This window comes from Centroberyx affinis, unplaced genomic scaffold, assembly GCF_046629955.1.
Source record: "Centroberyx affinis isolate AG114_WGS23_722 - 3 ecotype Tasmania unplaced genomic scaffold, CSIRO-AGI_Caff_v1 ptg006245l_1, whole genome shotgun sequence".
In the NCBI taxonomy this organism is placed as follows: Eukaryota; Metazoa; Chordata; class Actinopteri; order Beryciformes; family Berycidae; genus Centroberyx; species Centroberyx affinis.
In genome coordinates this window covers 40,001-57,184 of record NW_027283177.1, presented here as the reverse complement: position 1 = coordinate 57,184, position 17,184 = coordinate 40,001, and the positions used below count along the sequence as shown (strand labels likewise).

The 17,184-nt window shown below is 44.2% G+C and overlaps 2 protein-coding genes and 1 long non-coding RNA gene across 3 annotated transcripts in view; all 3 read right to left on the bottom strand.

Annotated features, from left to right (window-relative positions):
* Nucleotides 1-354: 354 nt before the first annotated feature.
* On the bottom strand, nucleotides 355-2,406 carry LOC139638268 (uncharacterized). The gene is made up of 3 exons (XR_011694763.1): nucleotides 2,278-2,406; nucleotides 1,351-1,440; nucleotides 355-857 (listed from the first exon to the last, which is right to left on the bottom strand). It is a non-coding gene; the product is annotated as an uncharacterized lncRNA (long non-coding RNA).
* Nucleotides 2,407-3,035: 629 nt separating this feature from the next.
* On the bottom strand, nucleotides 3,036-7,770 carry atp6ap2 (ATPase H+ transporting accessory protein 2). The gene is made up of 9 exons (XM_071512338.1): nucleotides 7,644-7,770; nucleotides 6,112-6,242; nucleotides 5,597-5,725; nucleotides 5,392-5,487; nucleotides 5,127-5,264; nucleotides 4,672-4,725; nucleotides 4,411-4,560; nucleotides 4,197-4,316; nucleotides 3,036-4,100 (listed from the first exon to the last, which is right to left on the bottom strand). The coding sequence occupies exons 1-9, from the start codon at nucleotides 7,717-7,719 to the stop codon at nucleotides 3,906-3,908; spliced, it is 1,089 nt and encodes a 362-aa protein (XP_071368439.1). The 5' UTR covers nucleotides 7,720-7,770; the 3' UTR covers nucleotides 3,036-3,905.
* A 3,504-nt stretch (nucleotides 7,771-11,274) lies between these two features.
* The window catches only part of bcor (BCL6 corepressor), a 35,384-nt gene continuing 29,474 nt past the window's right edge, over nucleotides 11,275-17,184 (bottom strand). The window contains 5 exon segments of the mRNA XM_071512341.1: nucleotides 11,275-12,515; nucleotides 13,019-13,175; nucleotides 13,426-13,503; nucleotides 15,471-15,616; nucleotides 16,635-16,801. Coding sequence (XP_071368442.1) covers nucleotides 12,185-12,515; nucleotides 13,019-13,175; nucleotides 13,426-13,503; nucleotides 15,471-15,616; nucleotides 16,635-16,801 — 879 coding nt within the window. The 3' untranslated portion in view covers nucleotides 11,275-12,184.

Below are 17,184 nucleotides of genomic sequence, written 5' to 3'. Positions count from 1 at the left end.
CAGTATTTAAACTTCCCACTCTGACAGTTTACCGACTCGTTGCCATAACAACAAAATTCTTAACTCAAGATTAGGCTATCTTTACTACCTCAAAATGAGTCAATCGTAATATTTAAGTAACAGACAGTCTTAATTAGCCTAGTCCAACCTGAGAATCTAAGACCAGTGTAAGACCAGTCTAAAGGCTAACTAGCTTTATGCAACTTGTGCTATTCAGTAGCTAGGAGATTGTAGTTTAATGTGTGTGATCCTCCCTCCCCCAGGTTGTAGGCTTATAAATATGAACGTATGCAACCCTACATGTATGATGAATAATTACACAAACGCAATGGTAACATTTTTTTTTTTGTCATTTATTGATATAGCAGCTGCAGCAGAGACATCAGGCCTGCTCAGCCCCTGGAGAGAGGGGTTTGTGAGTCGGCCATCAAACACTGCAGTGAATAAATGTAAGTGTGCGGGAGCCGGACGCTAGTAGGCTATGGCATGGACACTGGACAGGGGCTAGCACAGGAATAATATTCTTTGTATTGTAGCAGAAAAGGGCTTGGTTGTATAATTTTTTATAACCATATAACATATAAGTTTGTGGTTATGTAAGTACAACATGGGGTCCTCTGTTCTTTGACAGTGTATTCTGAGCTATAATCATGTAACAAAAAGACAAATATGACAGCTTATGTTTTTCCGATGGATTAGCCATAGCCCCGATGTCCAGTGTGGTCTTTAACCTCAGGAACCACATTTCTGCACAGCTGCTTCTGTGGACGGCCCTGAGCCTGCTGCTTCATCAGGTTCAGGGGTCACTGTGGCTGCTGGTGAGTTGCCTCTCCACCCATGTCCCGCTCTCCTTTCAGCTAAGTAATGTAAAAATACATGCAAGTCAATGACATGTATGATGTCCACACATAAGCAGTTCTTCCATGCACACACTTACCTAACCTCTAATCTCATGGGTTTACTCTGTGACATAAGGGTCAGGTAAATTAAGAACAAAAAATCTCTCATTTGCTTAATCTCCCTGGTCTCCAGTTCCTTGGAATGAGCAGGTCACTGTATACAAAGTGTTCACTACTCCAGCTTCATATAGTTAAGTTAACGACCATCAGTGTTCCTCAATCAGAGCCTGGAGGGGATTGTAATTATTTTCAACTAGAAAAATTGTCTGTTTATGTGGGTTCAGACTATTTGTCTTTCAGTAGTGTTAGTAGTAGTAGTAGTAGTAGCACTAGTAGTAGTAGCAGTAATAGTAGTAGTAGTAGTAGTAGTAGTAGTAGTAGTAGTAGTAGCAGTAGTAGCAGCCTAGTAATAGCAGCAGTAGTAGTTGTCATTGTCAGGGATTGCTCTTACCAATAGCACTACATGGTGTTAAGATGGGTTTCTCCAATTGCTCTCCCTCAGCAATGGAGGCCCGGATCTTCCTGACCACGTAGATGCTAGCTGGGATGTGAAACAAGAGACAACAACAGATAAATCAATAGAAAAATAGCATTGACGCCTCTAGAGAGGATTAAAGAAATGTTTTTCAAGTTCGTAAGCTCTGTCTTCATAAAATGATAAACACAGATCGAAACAATGATACTCTTAATAGATATGTTATGTGGACTGAAGTAAAAATCTCACTATAGTAAACAGGCAAATATAGCCTATATAGTATTCAGCATTATGGTTGAAATCCTCAGTTAATGACAGTAACAGCCTTATCAATTGCTTCATACTATCAAATTGGTGAGTGGTGATAGTTTATATGTCACCCATCATGCTCATAATGCTGGCCTGTAAAAAGTGACCACATATGGCATAAATTGTGAATCCCTCTGCTCATCATTATTTAGTTTATTTTATCAATTTTAGCTATTGGCTACATGCCATTGAACCATTTGCTATATTTCTCCTATGGCCTAATAGCTGCTTCAAGCAAAATACTATTTACTGAAATCTAAACTTACATTATGAAAAAACATGCTTATTTCCTATATGAGCAATATGAAAAATCATACAGCGTTACCCTCCTCACAATTGAAAGCCATTAAGACACTAGCCTACATCTCAGTGCAGAACAACATTTTTTGTAAATTGTCTGTATACCTTATCCACCCCTGGCTATGCTGTTTGTATACTCTTATATTTTATGTAATTCTCTGACTTCATTAAATAAGGAAACAATTATCAGAAGCTACCTTTTAACAGAGGGGAATAAAACAGACTCTCCCGCTTCTCTCCGTGGGCGTGATCGACTAAGGTTTTAACACACAATAAACGATAAAGAAAGCTTACCTTTGATCAACAGTCAGACCATTTGCTATTCTGTTATTATCTCTAGGTGAGAAAATCTCGTCCGTAGCAGATATACGCTGCTCTCTGCGCCTACATAACGCGAGTAATCAATATTAATACCAAAACAGTTATGAAAGCACACAGCCAATTACTTGCAGCGCGAGCGGATAGGATAATCCCAGGGGCGGGACTTAAAGCTCCACATCCGAATTCTGATTGGCTGAGCTGTTACACAATACAGCATGAACATTAATAGCTGGCACACCGTTATTCATAACGGTGCAGGCGCAAATACCTGATTCTGGTGACAATCAGCTGACACACAAACTCACACATGTAAGCTACATACAATTGTTATAGCCTTTTACACGGCCTAAACCTTTCCACTTATACTTGTTTATTTTCAAACTATTTTTACATCATAACGTCCTTTAAATATATTAGGTTTCAGAGGGACATGTATTTGGGCTATCTACATCCTCCAGCCCCATAAGTAATTGTCCATCTTTCCTCTCTAAAATGTACTTGAATAGTAACGGGAAGAAGTCTTCAGCTGTCTCCCCAGACTAAAGCTCGTCTAATATCAGCTAACACACTGACACTAAACAAACATCCCCATAATGTGTCTTTAGTAAACTTCAGTATCTGCACCTTGAATGAAACATTGCTCGTGGTGTGCAAGAAAGCAGCCAGTAGGTGTGCCGACTCCATGCTAGAAACTGCTTCTTCTGAGGACAAAATCAACAAGGGTGATCCATGTAATAATTTATTATTCCGTATTTTGTTTCAATTTACAGAGCATCATTTTTCCTTGTCCAATCCTAACAACCAAAATTCTGATCATGTATATTTTGTTATCCAATATGTATTCATCCATGCAGGGTGCAATCTCCCTGGCATAAACATTGCACAAATCTTCTCACGAGAACAATACAGCAGTTTCTCATACAGTTGTATTTCTATTTTCAATATATACACACAGATTTAATTTAACTTAAAACGGTTTCATACAGCAAGACAAGCACAACAACAACCACACACACAGGCCACACAATCTCATTCTTTCAGAACACTACAATGATCATCTTTTTTACAATAAAAAATGAAACTGCAATCACCAGGGGGAAAGAAAAGAAATAAGGATAGTGAGGAGTTACGTTATAAGGAATGATGTGAGCGGTGGGGTTGGGGGGTGGAAGTTTGAACTCTTTAGTGTTTAACAGCGTGAAGCACGGCAGTAGTACCTTCATACACCATGTGAGGATCACAGTTAACTAGGTAAACTGCAGAGCCCCTACTGTAATATATGTTGATCAAGGTCTCAAGCGCTTAACAGTTTAAGAGCTCTCCATTTTAATACTGCACTGCTACCAACAATGGCAAACCATCTAGCAAACAGCTGTCTGTAAGTTTGGGTAGGTGTTCGTTGCCTGGCATAAACCAAATGTATTACAGAGGTTATCATGCCAGGCAACTTGAGGATAGAAACCAGGAGGTGATTCAGCATTAGGCCTTCTCCCCTTCAACCCTGCACTTTTCAGTTTTCTCACTAAACAAGAAATCACACAAAACTACAAACATTCACGAGAGGGATCTAAGTGGGCGGCTGGAGTGTTGACAGCCAGGACTCAGTCCATCCTGATCTTCTGATTGGTCATCCTGTAGATGATGCTGTCGTATCCTGGGTCCATATTCCACAGATTGTAGGAGATGGCGATGACAGCGAGGGCCAGAGCGATCATCAGCCACAGCACAATGTTGAAGACCACAGAATAGTGGAAGTTGTACTTGTAGGCCAGGTTATAAGGGCTATCTGGGTTACTCTGCAGGAGGAATAGAGAACAATTCACAGGATTAAAACAGAACCAGGAAGGTAGAGGGAAACTAAACAATTAACAGTAGGCCAGCGTCAGACTTACAATCTGTTTGGACTCCAGAATGGAACGAGACTTCCTGGTCAAAGGAGCCTCGAAGCTCTTCACCGTCACAACCTCCACCACAGCACTGTTACCATAGAGACCATACACATCCTCTCCAAACTGCAGCACAAAAGAAACAAACAGGGGTATGAACAGAGGTTGAAGAGGTTCTGTTGACAAGTCCCGTTGCCCCTTCAGACCTCCCCCTCCTCACCTTCTGCAGGACGGAGGCCAGGATGGCAGTGCCGTCGCGGTACTGGGGAGAGTCCTGGCCATAGCGTCGGCTCAGCTCCTCCAGGCCTGACAGCTCCAAGGAGTACAGGTCAGGGGAGTGGTCCTTGGCCAGATGCCTGTGCCTCTGCAGCTGCAGACAGGACAGAAGAAACAGAAATCTTAGTCACACCTCAAAGGGAAACCCCTTATTTAAAAAAGAAAAAAGGAAAAAACCTGGTTACTGCCAACCCGGATGACTTACCAGAGCTGTGATGTCATGCAGTACTTGGACCTCAGACAGGAAGAGCAAATCAGCCTGTGAAGCAACACAATAAAGAGTTAAAACAGGAAAAACAGACTCCACAAAACAGTATTCCACTGGGTGAACAAAAACCTGAGGATCCGATGCAATTAAAACATTTTATCAAGGAAAACACAAGGTCTCAATCCTAGGACCTGTGTGAGATATACCTGATTACTTGATGATTAAATACTGTATGCATAAATATACTAATAACTGTAGGGATGTGCAAATATATGGGCAGACTATCGGTATCGGCTGGTATCAGCTTTAAAAAGCAATATCGGTCTTGGTCCAATATTAGTTTTACTGCCAACATTTTTGATAATTCCGTGCAGTAATTTTGCTCTCTGTATATCAGATGCAAAAGCCGGTACCGCCCTATATCAGGTATGATGGTGCGGTAAGAAGCTGACCTCTGCGTTGCGGCTGAGAGAGTTAAGGGGCAGGGAGGCCAGCACAGAGCCATCCTGGGACAGACGAGCACGGATCTGCTGCAGGGTGACTGGCAGGTCCTCAAACACAGCATTGGCCTTGCCCAGCATATACAGCCTCTGAAAGAAAGCACACAGATAGAAAACCATTACAGATAGGCACTTTAAGGTTGACATTACAGATTACAAATCAGGTTTATACAGATAGTAATTATGCCCTGTTCAGTCTCAGTATAGCTGTTATTACCTCCTCACTAGGGGCCAGCTGCAGCACCACAGGAGTGTCTTCAGCAAACAGAGAGTGCACGGTCTCTGCAACGCTGTCCAAGGTGAAGGGCACCGGCTGGAAGGAAGAAGAAGAGGCACTGACAAACAAAACCAATCCCTTTTGTTCAAATTATATCCCAGTGTATGTTGTTATCACCACAAGTCTACAGTCCAGTCTGACTCACATTCTCCAAGGGGTAGGAGGCCACACTCTGAGGCAGGGCCAGGCTGTCAGCCCCCCTCACCACCACCAGCACGTTGGCCCTGGGACGCTTGAACAACGGGCCAGACTGCAGGCCTGGCCACGACAGATCCTGTACAGATAAACACACTTTTTTAATGCTACAAGTGTACTGATCAAGCTGTGTAAGTTATCCATACCGTTAACAAGTTATTGACATTGATCTATTTTGCTTGTGGCCCTATTCCATGAGTGTTCTGAGGTAGTCTTCTATCATTTGATATTTTGTTTGTAATTTGCTATTATTTACTTAATTAATTTACAATTTAGTTCAATTTCTTGTGCCTTTTAATAACTGACCATCTGCTGCAGATGGATGTTAACTTTCAAGCTAATTCCGGCACACTGACAGTGATGTTGATAACTGTGCACTGCCCTTGTCGAATTAGCCATTACAATAAAACCACTGTATGTTCTGCACATATGACTAAACAGAGCATCTGTTAAATAACACGGCACCTCTTGAACAGAGAAGCCCATGGTCAGAGCCACCAGGTCAGGGATTTTCTCTCCAGAGACAGGCCATTCTCCTTTCTGGAAGGACACAAAGTCTGGAGCCTGCAACACCGTCAAGCTGTCCCCATGGACGCCTGGGAAAAAAAGAATAGGTTGTTAACCCACGTCAAATAAATGGAAAAGAACAAAGTTTTAATATAAATGCTGAAGCTGAAGCTGGTCAAGACCTCTTCCTCAACCGGATAGACTTCTTCAGCTAGTGTACACAATGCAAAGAATTTGTAAGTTCATAAACCTTTAAGTCTAAATGTTGTTGGCATGGCTGAATATGAAAGTATACATCCAAATAAATGTTTGTTTGTTTTGAGTTTGTGTTACTGTGTAACCTGTATTCAAGCCCAATATGTCAACAAATAATTTTCTTTGATTTTACCAACTTCTGTTACCCAGTGTCTTTACATTTACATTTGTCAAAGCTTTGGATATCACACGTGGATTCAAAAGTAAAGTCAGGCAGTCACAGATTTGTCATACAAAGAATATTCATTTGAAGAAGACCATCGGTATCTTATTACTCTAAATATTTCCTACCTATTGACATGGCACTACACATAGAACTGACCAATAAATTTAGCAATGGCTCCTATGGCATTACATGTTGCAAATGAAAAAGTATGAACCCCTAGTTCTTTGGATTAAGAATTTATTCAACTTCATCAACATCGGAATATACCGTCCACCTACAGTTAACTCTGCCATCTAATCTTAGGCATGATAGTCTTCTACAGCTGCTGAGAAGACATCGTCACTTCTGTCAGTATACTGCCACAATTTATTTCCACTGAGGTGTTAATTAGAAGAACCAGCAAACAGCAGCTTTGTCAGAAGCAGAAGACAGGTCATGGTAGGAGGCAGAGGCAAGCTAACCAACTACAGCGCTGTGGATGGACGCAGGAACTCGTGACAGACAACTGGGATGATGACTGTAAAGAGGAACTACAAGCTTTGAGCCTGTCACATGACAGGCCACACTTCTGTGAATCAGTAACAATTACGAAGCAAATACGCACGCATCCCCCTTTAATTTTATGACCTCGTTGACTTTATTACCCTTGCCATTAAGGAAAGAAACACATACACTTAACAGAAACAGACCCACTGCTAGCTTTTACCGTGCTAACGCGTTAAGCTAACGTTAGCAACTGCAATCATATCACGTACCAGGCTATGATCTTCACTTGTTAGCCGGCTTATTGGTAGAACATACAGGAATAGGAAGTCAATTCCGACAATATAGCAAGATAACTATCTGCTCAACGGCATAATCTATTAATTCCCCCTTAAAGCTTTGATGAAATAAAACCCAACATACGCGCCTGTCAGCAAGCCAAAGAAACCAAACGAAGCCAAAGGGCGATAACGTCGGTTGCTAGCGAACTGTCATTCGCACATCCGATGGCTAGATTACCCTATCTGATGAAATTCCTGTTGTCAAAATAGTGTATCATGAGTATCTAACGTTGCACATGTCTCACCAGTCGCGATAACGAAGCAGAAGACAAACGCAGCGGCAAATACAGCCGCCATCCTTCGGCAGTTTTTCAGCGACATCTTTCTCCTTGCTACAGCAGAGATCAGCTGACCTGACGTCACGTCACTGCAAAGAACTATGGGACAAGTGTAGTTTCTGGCTCATGTTTACTGGAAGAAACCAAGAGACTGCAAATATTCAATACTACAAGAGCGAATTACTTTCATTACACACATAAAAAATATAATACATTTTTATATAATAAATTGCTTGGTTTAACCAGGTTTCTTTATTATCTTGTTTATATCACTGTGTTTACATCTCTTCTTTCATACTGTCAGTGTTGTCCAAATGAATCTTCATCTGGGCAAGAACTGCTGTTTTTTGGTGTGATGAGACTTAAGGTTTGTTTGGCAAAAAATTTACCAGGATATAGAGTGGTTTGTGTACCAGTTTTATTACTGAGTTAATTTATAATTTGCACGATGATGCAGGACAACAGTTACCTTAGCTAACAAGTCTGTGTCTCGTGTTTTAGTGTATTTACTGCACACTAATTGAACTGTTTGAAAAAAAAAGTGTGGCTTGGTAATTGTTTTCAGTGTTAGTGAGGTTTCACTTTGTGTTACTTTGTAAGCAGAAGGTTGTTGCCTTAGAAAAAGAATGTATGAGGCCTTATTACCTCCCATATACACAGATGGTGAGTGTTTTTGTTCCTTTTACTGGAGTTACAATTACTCTGAGAAACCTAACATGTCAGTAAGGTACTCACAATAAATGTTTATGTTGGGGGGAAAAAAGCCAAGTGAAGTTTCTTCTCCAGCACAGTTCCCTACACCATTGGCTCCCAAACTGCCCCCAGTTTCAGGCACCACTAGGGGTATTTGAGAGGGTTCCAGTTCCACAGCATATTAACAATTAGTCAATTTCAGCGCTATTTCAGTTTGACTTTCTCCATAAATCAGTCTATACTGATCAGAGGTTTCAGCCTCCCCACTGTTATCTGCCCATATTGAACAGACACAGACAACAAAATCTTCTCAGATGGGGGTCCCAGGGGAAAAAATCATCATCATGGGAGGTCTGTTGTTTAGTGTTTCAATCTGGGTCCTTGACATGAAAAGATTTGGGAACCCTTGCTCTAACCAATGAGCCTTTTAATGACAATTTTATCGGTTTTAGAGCAATGATCACTGCCATATGTCACAAACTATTGATTTTATCTTGTCTCTTCATTATATGTTGAGGAATGTCACTAAATGTAGGAATTTAGTATTCCTGTGGTCATCCCTATCAATTATTAAGAAAAGGACAATTTCTCCCAAAGAAACTTAAAAAGGACCAGACTCAAATCTGTGCTGTGATTGACGCATTCAGCATATAAGCTGCTCGATTTGAAAAAGAGAAAGGGAGATTCACTTTGTGGGCTCATAAAATGTTATTGCTTTTACACCCAAATGAGCTTCATTTTATGGCAGAGCTATTACATCCAAACCAGAAAATGTAAGACCTCAGAATAGCAGAGAGAAGGCCGGTGAATGTTCAATATACAAAGAGAAGTACAGGACTGTCCTTGGCTATGGCGCTGTGCAGGGCCGAACTCTATGCATTCACATTCCCCTTTGAGAGCCAAGTCTGACTGAATGACAATGAGCAGTTCAGAAGTACTCCCACAGAAAAACATAAAATAAGGCAATTTCATGAGTGCTTTCCCAGCTGGGGAGTGGGACCTGAATCTAAGGAAATAGCCTGGCCTGGTTGGTATAAATTGCTCCAGAATGAAATCCCCACCTAAACAAAACAGTTCTGCCTGTATGATTGAAATGATTCATTTGATGTATACGGATTAGAAGAGCGCATGAGAGCGTGCTCTTCTCAGCACAGTCACATTATTAGTTGCCATCCTTACAGATATTGCCCAGAACAGTTTAGAAATAATGAAATTCTTATACAAACTCAATGAGCTACATAATAAAAACCCAAGGGAAACAAAGGCACACAAACAACAAAGGAAGCAACTTAAGGCCTATTTGCTGTTGTAATCTATTGTGTACTTTACTGAGAATTGGGAAAGACTGAAAAAACCTTCATGGTATAGAGTGGGTGATGGCCATGCTGTGTCGGCAGCAGCAGTTTAATACGGTACACCTTGCAGCAACTTCCAACATCTCTTTTTACCTGGATGGGGTCCATTTGCAAAGTGTGATAGCTGGTTATTAGCTGCTTATGGTCAGAGTCCAGTCTTTAGCTCTAAAATTACATCCTGGTATTCACTAAGGAGGGAGTGGTGGTGGGAGAGCAGCTCTTGGTAATGAGTATGACCCCGCTGCACCTTCTGCCTCAGGCCATGACACTCTGACTCCAGCGTTTGGGCTGAGAAAGCCCTGTCTGAGCACCTAAGCTCTCCTTCTCCAGCCTCTCAATTAGCTGACTGACAGCCTCTTGTCGCTCCATGACCTTTACCTGGCTATGTGAAATGAGCCAACTCTTTGCCTGCAGGGAGCAGCTGAGGCTCACAGCTCACTTCCTAAAGCTCTCTGAACTTTGCTGCTGAATGAACCCAGCATCCATGTCACACATCTTTAGTAACCGATATGACATGAGACTCAGGATCGTCCTGGAGTCTAATATTTTTAAGTCTACTCTCCAAACAGTTACCTCCTGTTAAGGATGGAATCTCAAGTATAATATTATTTCATCTCTCTCCAGTAGATTCTCCAGAGGTCTTATTAAAGTCAGAGGGTCTCGGTTGCTGAAGTCCCTCTCTACAGCTCCATGGTCAGCTAGTGGCTCCACTACTGAAGCTCCTTAATTTTGGCCTGGCTCTTGGCAACTTGCAGAGCAGAGATCCTCTGGCACTGCTGGGACAGGCCAGCTGCGAGTTCAGCTTGGAGTCCATCTACCTTGTGTCGCTCGCCTTGAGTTCAGTCATCATTTTGTTGAACCTCAGCCAGATCTTCATGCTGACACACTGCTGCTCGTTTCATGCCTCCTGCAGAGCCTGCCTGGCTGCTGCCACTTCCTCTATAGGAAAGTCAGTCCTCTCTGGACACTCAAGTCTGGATCATCAGTGGCTGACGGGGATCAAGGTGCAATTTCTGTCTTCAAAGCAAGTTGAGGATGTGATGCAGAAAACAGAACAAATGCTTTTGTGTCCATTAGACAAGAATTCCTGTTTATGATATACAAATGGGACATTGACAGAGAATAATTGAATTTTTAGTAGCTTTTCCAATATTTCCCAATGCCCAAAAAAATAAGTTTCAAAGCAACTAGACAAGGATTGGATTTTGCATTGCAGCTCCATTACCTCGACATTCTTTCACAGGTTGACTCACTGAACACTGGAGGGCGCTGCAAGCCATCAATTTTTCAGCCTACAGTGAGAGCGATTGGGAGTTGGCCAGCTGTTCTCTCATGGCTGCGGCAGTAAATTGCATGGCACCTACAATGCAAAAACATTCCATACGGTGGCAATGTAGCATTGCCTTGGATCGTACACAAAGGCAACAAACAGGAGCCGCATAAGAAAATGAGAGGCTTCAGAGTTTGAGAAACTGAAGTCCTTACCGCCTGCTCTTAATCCACCAGCATGGACACAATGAGGAGCAGAACACAGGCTTCATCTTGCAGTTTGTATATTTATTTTAAAGCAACTTTTTTGTAAAATATAAATACAAATGATGAGATATTTTAATTACAAAGTTAAAACAAAAAATGAACACACCGGAAATTACTTTACTGCAATAGCCTCCCTGTTATGTACAAGCTCTGTGCTGAAGGGTGAATATCAACATCATTAAAACTTTATTATACAAAGAATTTTGTAGTTTTGCATGTTAAATTAGAGACTAAATTAGAAGCAAAATTTGAACACCGGTAAAAAAAACAAAAACAAAACAAAAAAAACCAAACAGCCCCTGAGGCTCAAGCGAGCGCTAAAGTCTGAGGAGGAAAAAAAAACAGGACATCATGTGCTTCCTATAAACACAAATGCCACATTCAAAAGCACAGTCTCAGTACTCTATCCTGTACAGCGACACACAAACACAATGTGCTGTGCGCTCACACACTCCATCCAATCATGAACAACACGGCTGCACTCTTCTCTCAGTTGCCATACAAAATCTTTCAGAGGAGACGCGAGCAACATCCAAAAAGAAAAAAAATCTCTTGAGATATATATATATATATATATATCTATATATATATATTTTGTTTTTTTATACATATATTAATCAATTTATAAAAATAAGACCATTATTAAGTTTCATGAGTCACAAATTCATTGTTCCTCAGTTGATGGAGGGAAACATTTCAGCGGCCCCCGTCAGCCAGCAGGTCAGTTCATCTGTACAGTGCACCGGCGGGGCCGGAGAGGGGCCAGGGCGGGCCAGAGCGGGGCCCGGGGCAGGGCTGGGGCTGGGGCCGGGGCGCGGGAACCAAGGGTCAGGCTAAGGCATATCATCAGAACGCCCTGGTCGGTTCTAAAGCGAACCGCTGTCGGTAAAGGTCGAGGTCGAGGAGGTCCGGCGGGGCCGGGGGTCACGATGAGCCCAGCCTGGCCACGGCCTTGAGCTTGTCCCTCAGCTTGCCCCCTGGCCAGTCCCAGCGGTCGTCCAGGCACTCCAGGGTGGAGCCCAGCAGGGCGGCCAGCTCGGCGCTGCCCTCCACCAGGTCCAGCAGCTCCTTGCTGTCCGGCTGGAAGCCCTCCAGCTCGTCCGGGCAGGAGAAGAGCTGCGACAGCGAGGCCTGCCGGTAGAACTCCGCCTCGGCCACCGTCACCACCTCCATGTGGGGGAAGGCCTGCCGGAAGCCGCGCGCCGACATCCGCAGCCGCCGCAGCACGTCCGACAGCAGCAGCCAGTTCCTGGGCCTGATGGAGAGAGAGACCAGAGGGTTAGACATGAGAGCTGAAACACGCAAATTAAACAAAAGTGTGTATGTATGTACACTACAAGTCAAAAGTTTAGCCACAAATGTACTATGTTTTTCATGATCTTAAAGCCATTTTGATCTAAAGGCTTATGCTTAAATGCTTGAAATTAGTTTTTAGACAAATATAATTAGTGAAGTTGATGCCTATGTATGAGTTTCTTTCCAAAGCCTTTGCATCAAAACAAAGGGCAGCTGCTTTAAAGAATCTAAAATATCAGATAGTTTTGAACACTTTTTTTAGTCACTGCATAATTCCATTTGTGTTATTTCACAGTTTTGATGTCTTTACTATTATTCTAAAATGTGAAAAATAGTAAAAATAAAGAAAAATGCACCAAACTTTTGACTGGTATTATATTTGTGTGTGTGCATGTGTGTGTGTGTGTGTGTGTGTGTGTGTGTGTGTGTGTGTGTGTGTGTGCTCTTTTGGTCCAAACTCACCCCTGGGAGAGGGACACCTGGATGTTGTAGCAGGGCAGCAGAGGTCGGTCAGAGAACTCAAACTCAAACACCTCCCTCTTGTCTTCTTCGTCCTCCTCCTCCTCGGGACCCGGGGGGTCCGCGAGGATGTCAAACACACCGCCCTCTTCGCCAGACTCTGAAACACACAAGGATCATTTTTAGTTAACGCAACCACAGTATTATAAAAGACGCAAAGCGCAAAGATGCAAAACAGTCATAGTGCGGTCAGTATCACCAGACCTCCCGGTTATGCTCAATTCACAGTCAAAATCCACATCACATGCACATACCGCTCGAAGCCAGATGGCACCGGAGACGTATGAAAAATAAAGACTTCACACAAGCACTGCAACACACACACACACACAGCGCTGATCAGTACTCACCACACACAGCGCTGCCGTAGAATTCCCAATAAAGCCCTCGGTCGTCATCCGAGCGGCCCTGAAGGTCAGCAAAATAATCTACGGAGAGAGGAGAGGGACAAAGCGTGTTATTCAAGAGACGGAGCCCAGGGGGATAGAAAAGGCAAAGAGAATTGCCCTTGGAGACTACGGCAGAAAAATGGATAAAGAGCATGGTAAAATAGGGAGGGGGGGGGGCAGTGTCAAGAGAGAGGAACAAACAGAGCAAATGTTTGGGGGGTGGGGGGGGGGTTGATGGTCAGGGGCCAGCGGCTGTACCACGGGGGAGGAGAGCGACTGTCTCCGCTGGGTTAGAGCTGGCTCAGTTCAGACCGGGGCTACAGACGGCTGCCAGGAATCAAACAAGAACCACACACAGTCAACCGGGTGTGCGAGCCCGCGCGCACACACACATACACACATACACACACACACACACAGAGCGAGCTGGAAACAAACAGGCAGAGGGAGCTGGCTAAGCACACACAGCGAGAGCAAAGTGTGTATTCAGCGCGCGCACACACACACACACACACACAAACACACACACACACACACAGAGACACACATACGCAGAGTGAGAGCTGGGCTGTGTGCCAGTGCTGAGGCGTGGGGCGTCTGGCGTGTGTTTGGAGGGATTAACGGCCTCCAGATGAGTGGGACCAGGTGGAGGGAGGGCAGCAATCGCTCCCTCTCACTCATTTTCTCCTGTGCTCGTTCTCTCTCTCCCTCTCTCTCTCTCTCTGTCAATCTAACTGGCAGGCTATTGCTCCATCGATCTATCCATCCTCCCTCTTTCAAAATTCAACACCATCTTTCCAGCCGTCTACATATAAATCTGTCTTTTGCACTAAACCTGTGCATCCTTCTGCCCTGGCCGTGAATTTACACCTGTATTTTTTTCTCCCTCTCTAGTTGTATGATCTTTTACGTCTGTCTCTTTTCACCAAGGCCTCCAGTCTGTCTGATGTAATTGGTCGTCACTAGTTAGCCGCGTATATAATATTAAGCAGCTGGCTGTGGGAGCGAGCGTTTGCGTGCGTTATGTGTGTGCGCATGCGTTTGTATGTTCTCATTTCCTCCTCCTGTATACAGAACACAGGCTCATTCGCGTGTCTCGTCAACAAACATTCAGACAAACCCTCTCGACACACACACACACACACACACACACACACACACCCCCCCCCCAAATGCAGACCACGTCAGACTGTAGCGTGGCAGCGGCAGCCTTGTGAAAACACACACAAATGCACGCACACACACACACACACACACAAAAGCAGAGTCTCCAGCCAGAGCGAAGCCCATTTCCGCACGTACGCTGAGCAAACACAGTTGGCGTTGCTAAGTAACCAGATAGAGGAGCTCAGAGGCAGCACACACCCCGGCGGGCTGAGGCTCCCTGTCTAACAGGTGGTCGGGGGGGCGAGGAGGAAGGGGGGGGGGGTTTGCTGGAGGGGAGACGGGATGACAGAGACAGACGTGTCTAGCGGCGGTTTCGGGAGGCACGGCGGTGCGGGACGAGGGGGATTTGCGAAGAGGGACTCGCACCAACAGGTTGCACAGAGGTCACGGCGGTGAGAGAACAGCGGATAACAAATGAGCTGAGGCGAGGGACGCGTGTTGGCTGAAAACCCGTCGTTTCAACAATTGCCTCACGTCACCCTCTCCCCGCTGAACGATATCCACCGTCTAGTCTAACTGCTCTCTGAACAAAACACCTTCAAATCTCCTTAGCTCTCACTCCGTTCCTTTTCTGGCATTGTTGTGATCTTATGATTTACGGTCAAAGGAATAAAAAAGCCACTAAAGCCCCGGCCTGTTTGCATGCTTCTAATTTTGGTTATATACAAATTATATTATTCTACTGTTGCACCCGCTGTGAGTCAAATGCCTAAATGTAAATGCAATATAAATGCAAGGGGGAACAAACAGTCATTTCCATTGTTAAGGAGAAAGGAGAAAGGAGAAAGGAGAAGGGGGGGGGGGGGAAGTACAGAGGGGGTGTGCAACATGAACCGTACCGATGAGGAAGCGCTCCATGCTGTCGCTGTGGGTCATCTTCAGCAGGCCGCGGCCAGAGTACGTGGCCAGCGTGGGGTCAGCACCGTACGACAGCAGCACTCGCACCACGTCCAGGTGGTCGTTCTCCACTGCGTCATGGATCGGCCTGCACATACACATACACACATTTTAACTATGATGACAGTATGGGCAAAATGTTTAAATGTATGGATAAAAATCTGTGGTTTAAAGATGCAACACAGCATATTTAACTATCATCGTCTAATTAATTGTGATACTGTATATTGGTATAATTACTGTAAACAAATGAGACCATGATCAACAGGCTCTTTCTCACACCAGTGGTATTGTTGGTTCTAGTGGTTAAAACCACATTTCATGAACTCTTTTGCCTCCTGGCGCAAAGAGGATGTTGCTAGTCCCCCTCCCCCCACCTTCCTCCCTGACGTCGCTCTGTGTGTGTTTGTTTTCTCTTTCAGTTTACTGAAGAGGATAAACATGTTGAAAGTGATTTTTTCCATTGGCCTTTCACTCCTTCCACCATCTGCCATTGTGAGAAACTCAAAGCCTTAGCTGCGTTTGCACTGGAGGAACAGCGCCTTCTTCCCGCTTTGTGCCGTAAAGTCATTTCCCTTTGTGCCATAAAACAATCCTGCAGATTTTCCCACAAAATCCCACCCAGTGGGACACAATGTGAAGTGCAGTGTAGAGGCTGCCAATCTTCTCAGCCATGTTTACAGTAATGATGTCTCAAAATTAATGTGGTAATGATTTATTAATGTTAAAATGCTACACGTGGCACCTTTAAGACCTGTGAAGATCTGTACCCAGTTTCACACAGCGGGACCCAGAGCAGGACCGGTGCCAACTTGACATTTTAACAACACAGCAATGAAAGCAAGTCTTTTCCATTTAAAACTATAGCTCATCTGGCAAAATCATTGCTCTTGCCAACTAAATATGAAAATAATCAGAAATTTTGTTATGGGCCACATTGAGTGACATAATTGATGACTAAGCCCTGGCTTGCCCTTGGCAGCCATGTAGAAAAAGCCAGGCTCATGTTTGCAGTGTGCATAATAGCAGATGTGTTATGCAAGTAAAAAAAAAAAAGTTTCCCTTTCTGTGATTGAGTGTGCATGTGTGTGTGTGTGTGTGTGTACCTGGTGCCGTCCTGCGCGCTGCAGTTGATGTCGGCCCCGTGATCCAGCAGGTGTTGGACTATGCTGAGCCAGCCGCGGGCGCAGGCCTCGTGGAGCGCACAGTAACCGGCGTAGTCCCGGTGATTCACTTCACACACTCTGTTCTCCAGACAGTACAACACCACCTCCTGAAGGGAGCCAACAGAGAGGGAGGGAGGAGGGGTTAGAGTGTGTGTGTGTGTGTGTGGAGACAACCCAAGTAACACAAGACCAAACGCACCAGGCAGACGGAGCAGACACATACGCAAACAGTTCTTCCCTTTACGGTTCCTGGGGGGAGAGGAATTAGGGAAAGGAAGGACTGAGTGTGTTCCTACGCCGGACAAAACACACACACACGCATACACACGCACACAAATGCTCAGCAATACTACAGCTGGCGTCAAAAACACAGCTAGGAGACTAAGTATGACTCAACCGTATCTAGCCTGCCAGATTCTGTTCGTGCGCATGTGTGTGTGTGTGAGTGTGTCTCTCTGTGTGTGTGCGTGCCATGGCTGGGGCTGGACGC

Excerpts from the sequence above, each read along its gene's own strand:
- atp6ap2 (XM_071512338.1), bottom strand. The coding sequence starts at position 7,719 with ATGTCGCTGAAAAACTGCCGAAGGATGGCGGCTGTATTTGCCGCTGCG. Across the intron at positions 5,265-5,391 it reads AGCTGGCCCCTAGTGAGGAG|AGGCTGTATATGCTGGGCAA; the intron begins GTAATAACAGCT and ends GCTTTCTTTCAG. Across the intron at positions 4,101-4,196 it reads TTCTGGAGTCCAAACAGATT|AGTAACCCAGATAGCCCTTA; the intron begins GTAAGTCTGACG and ends TTCCTCCTGCAG.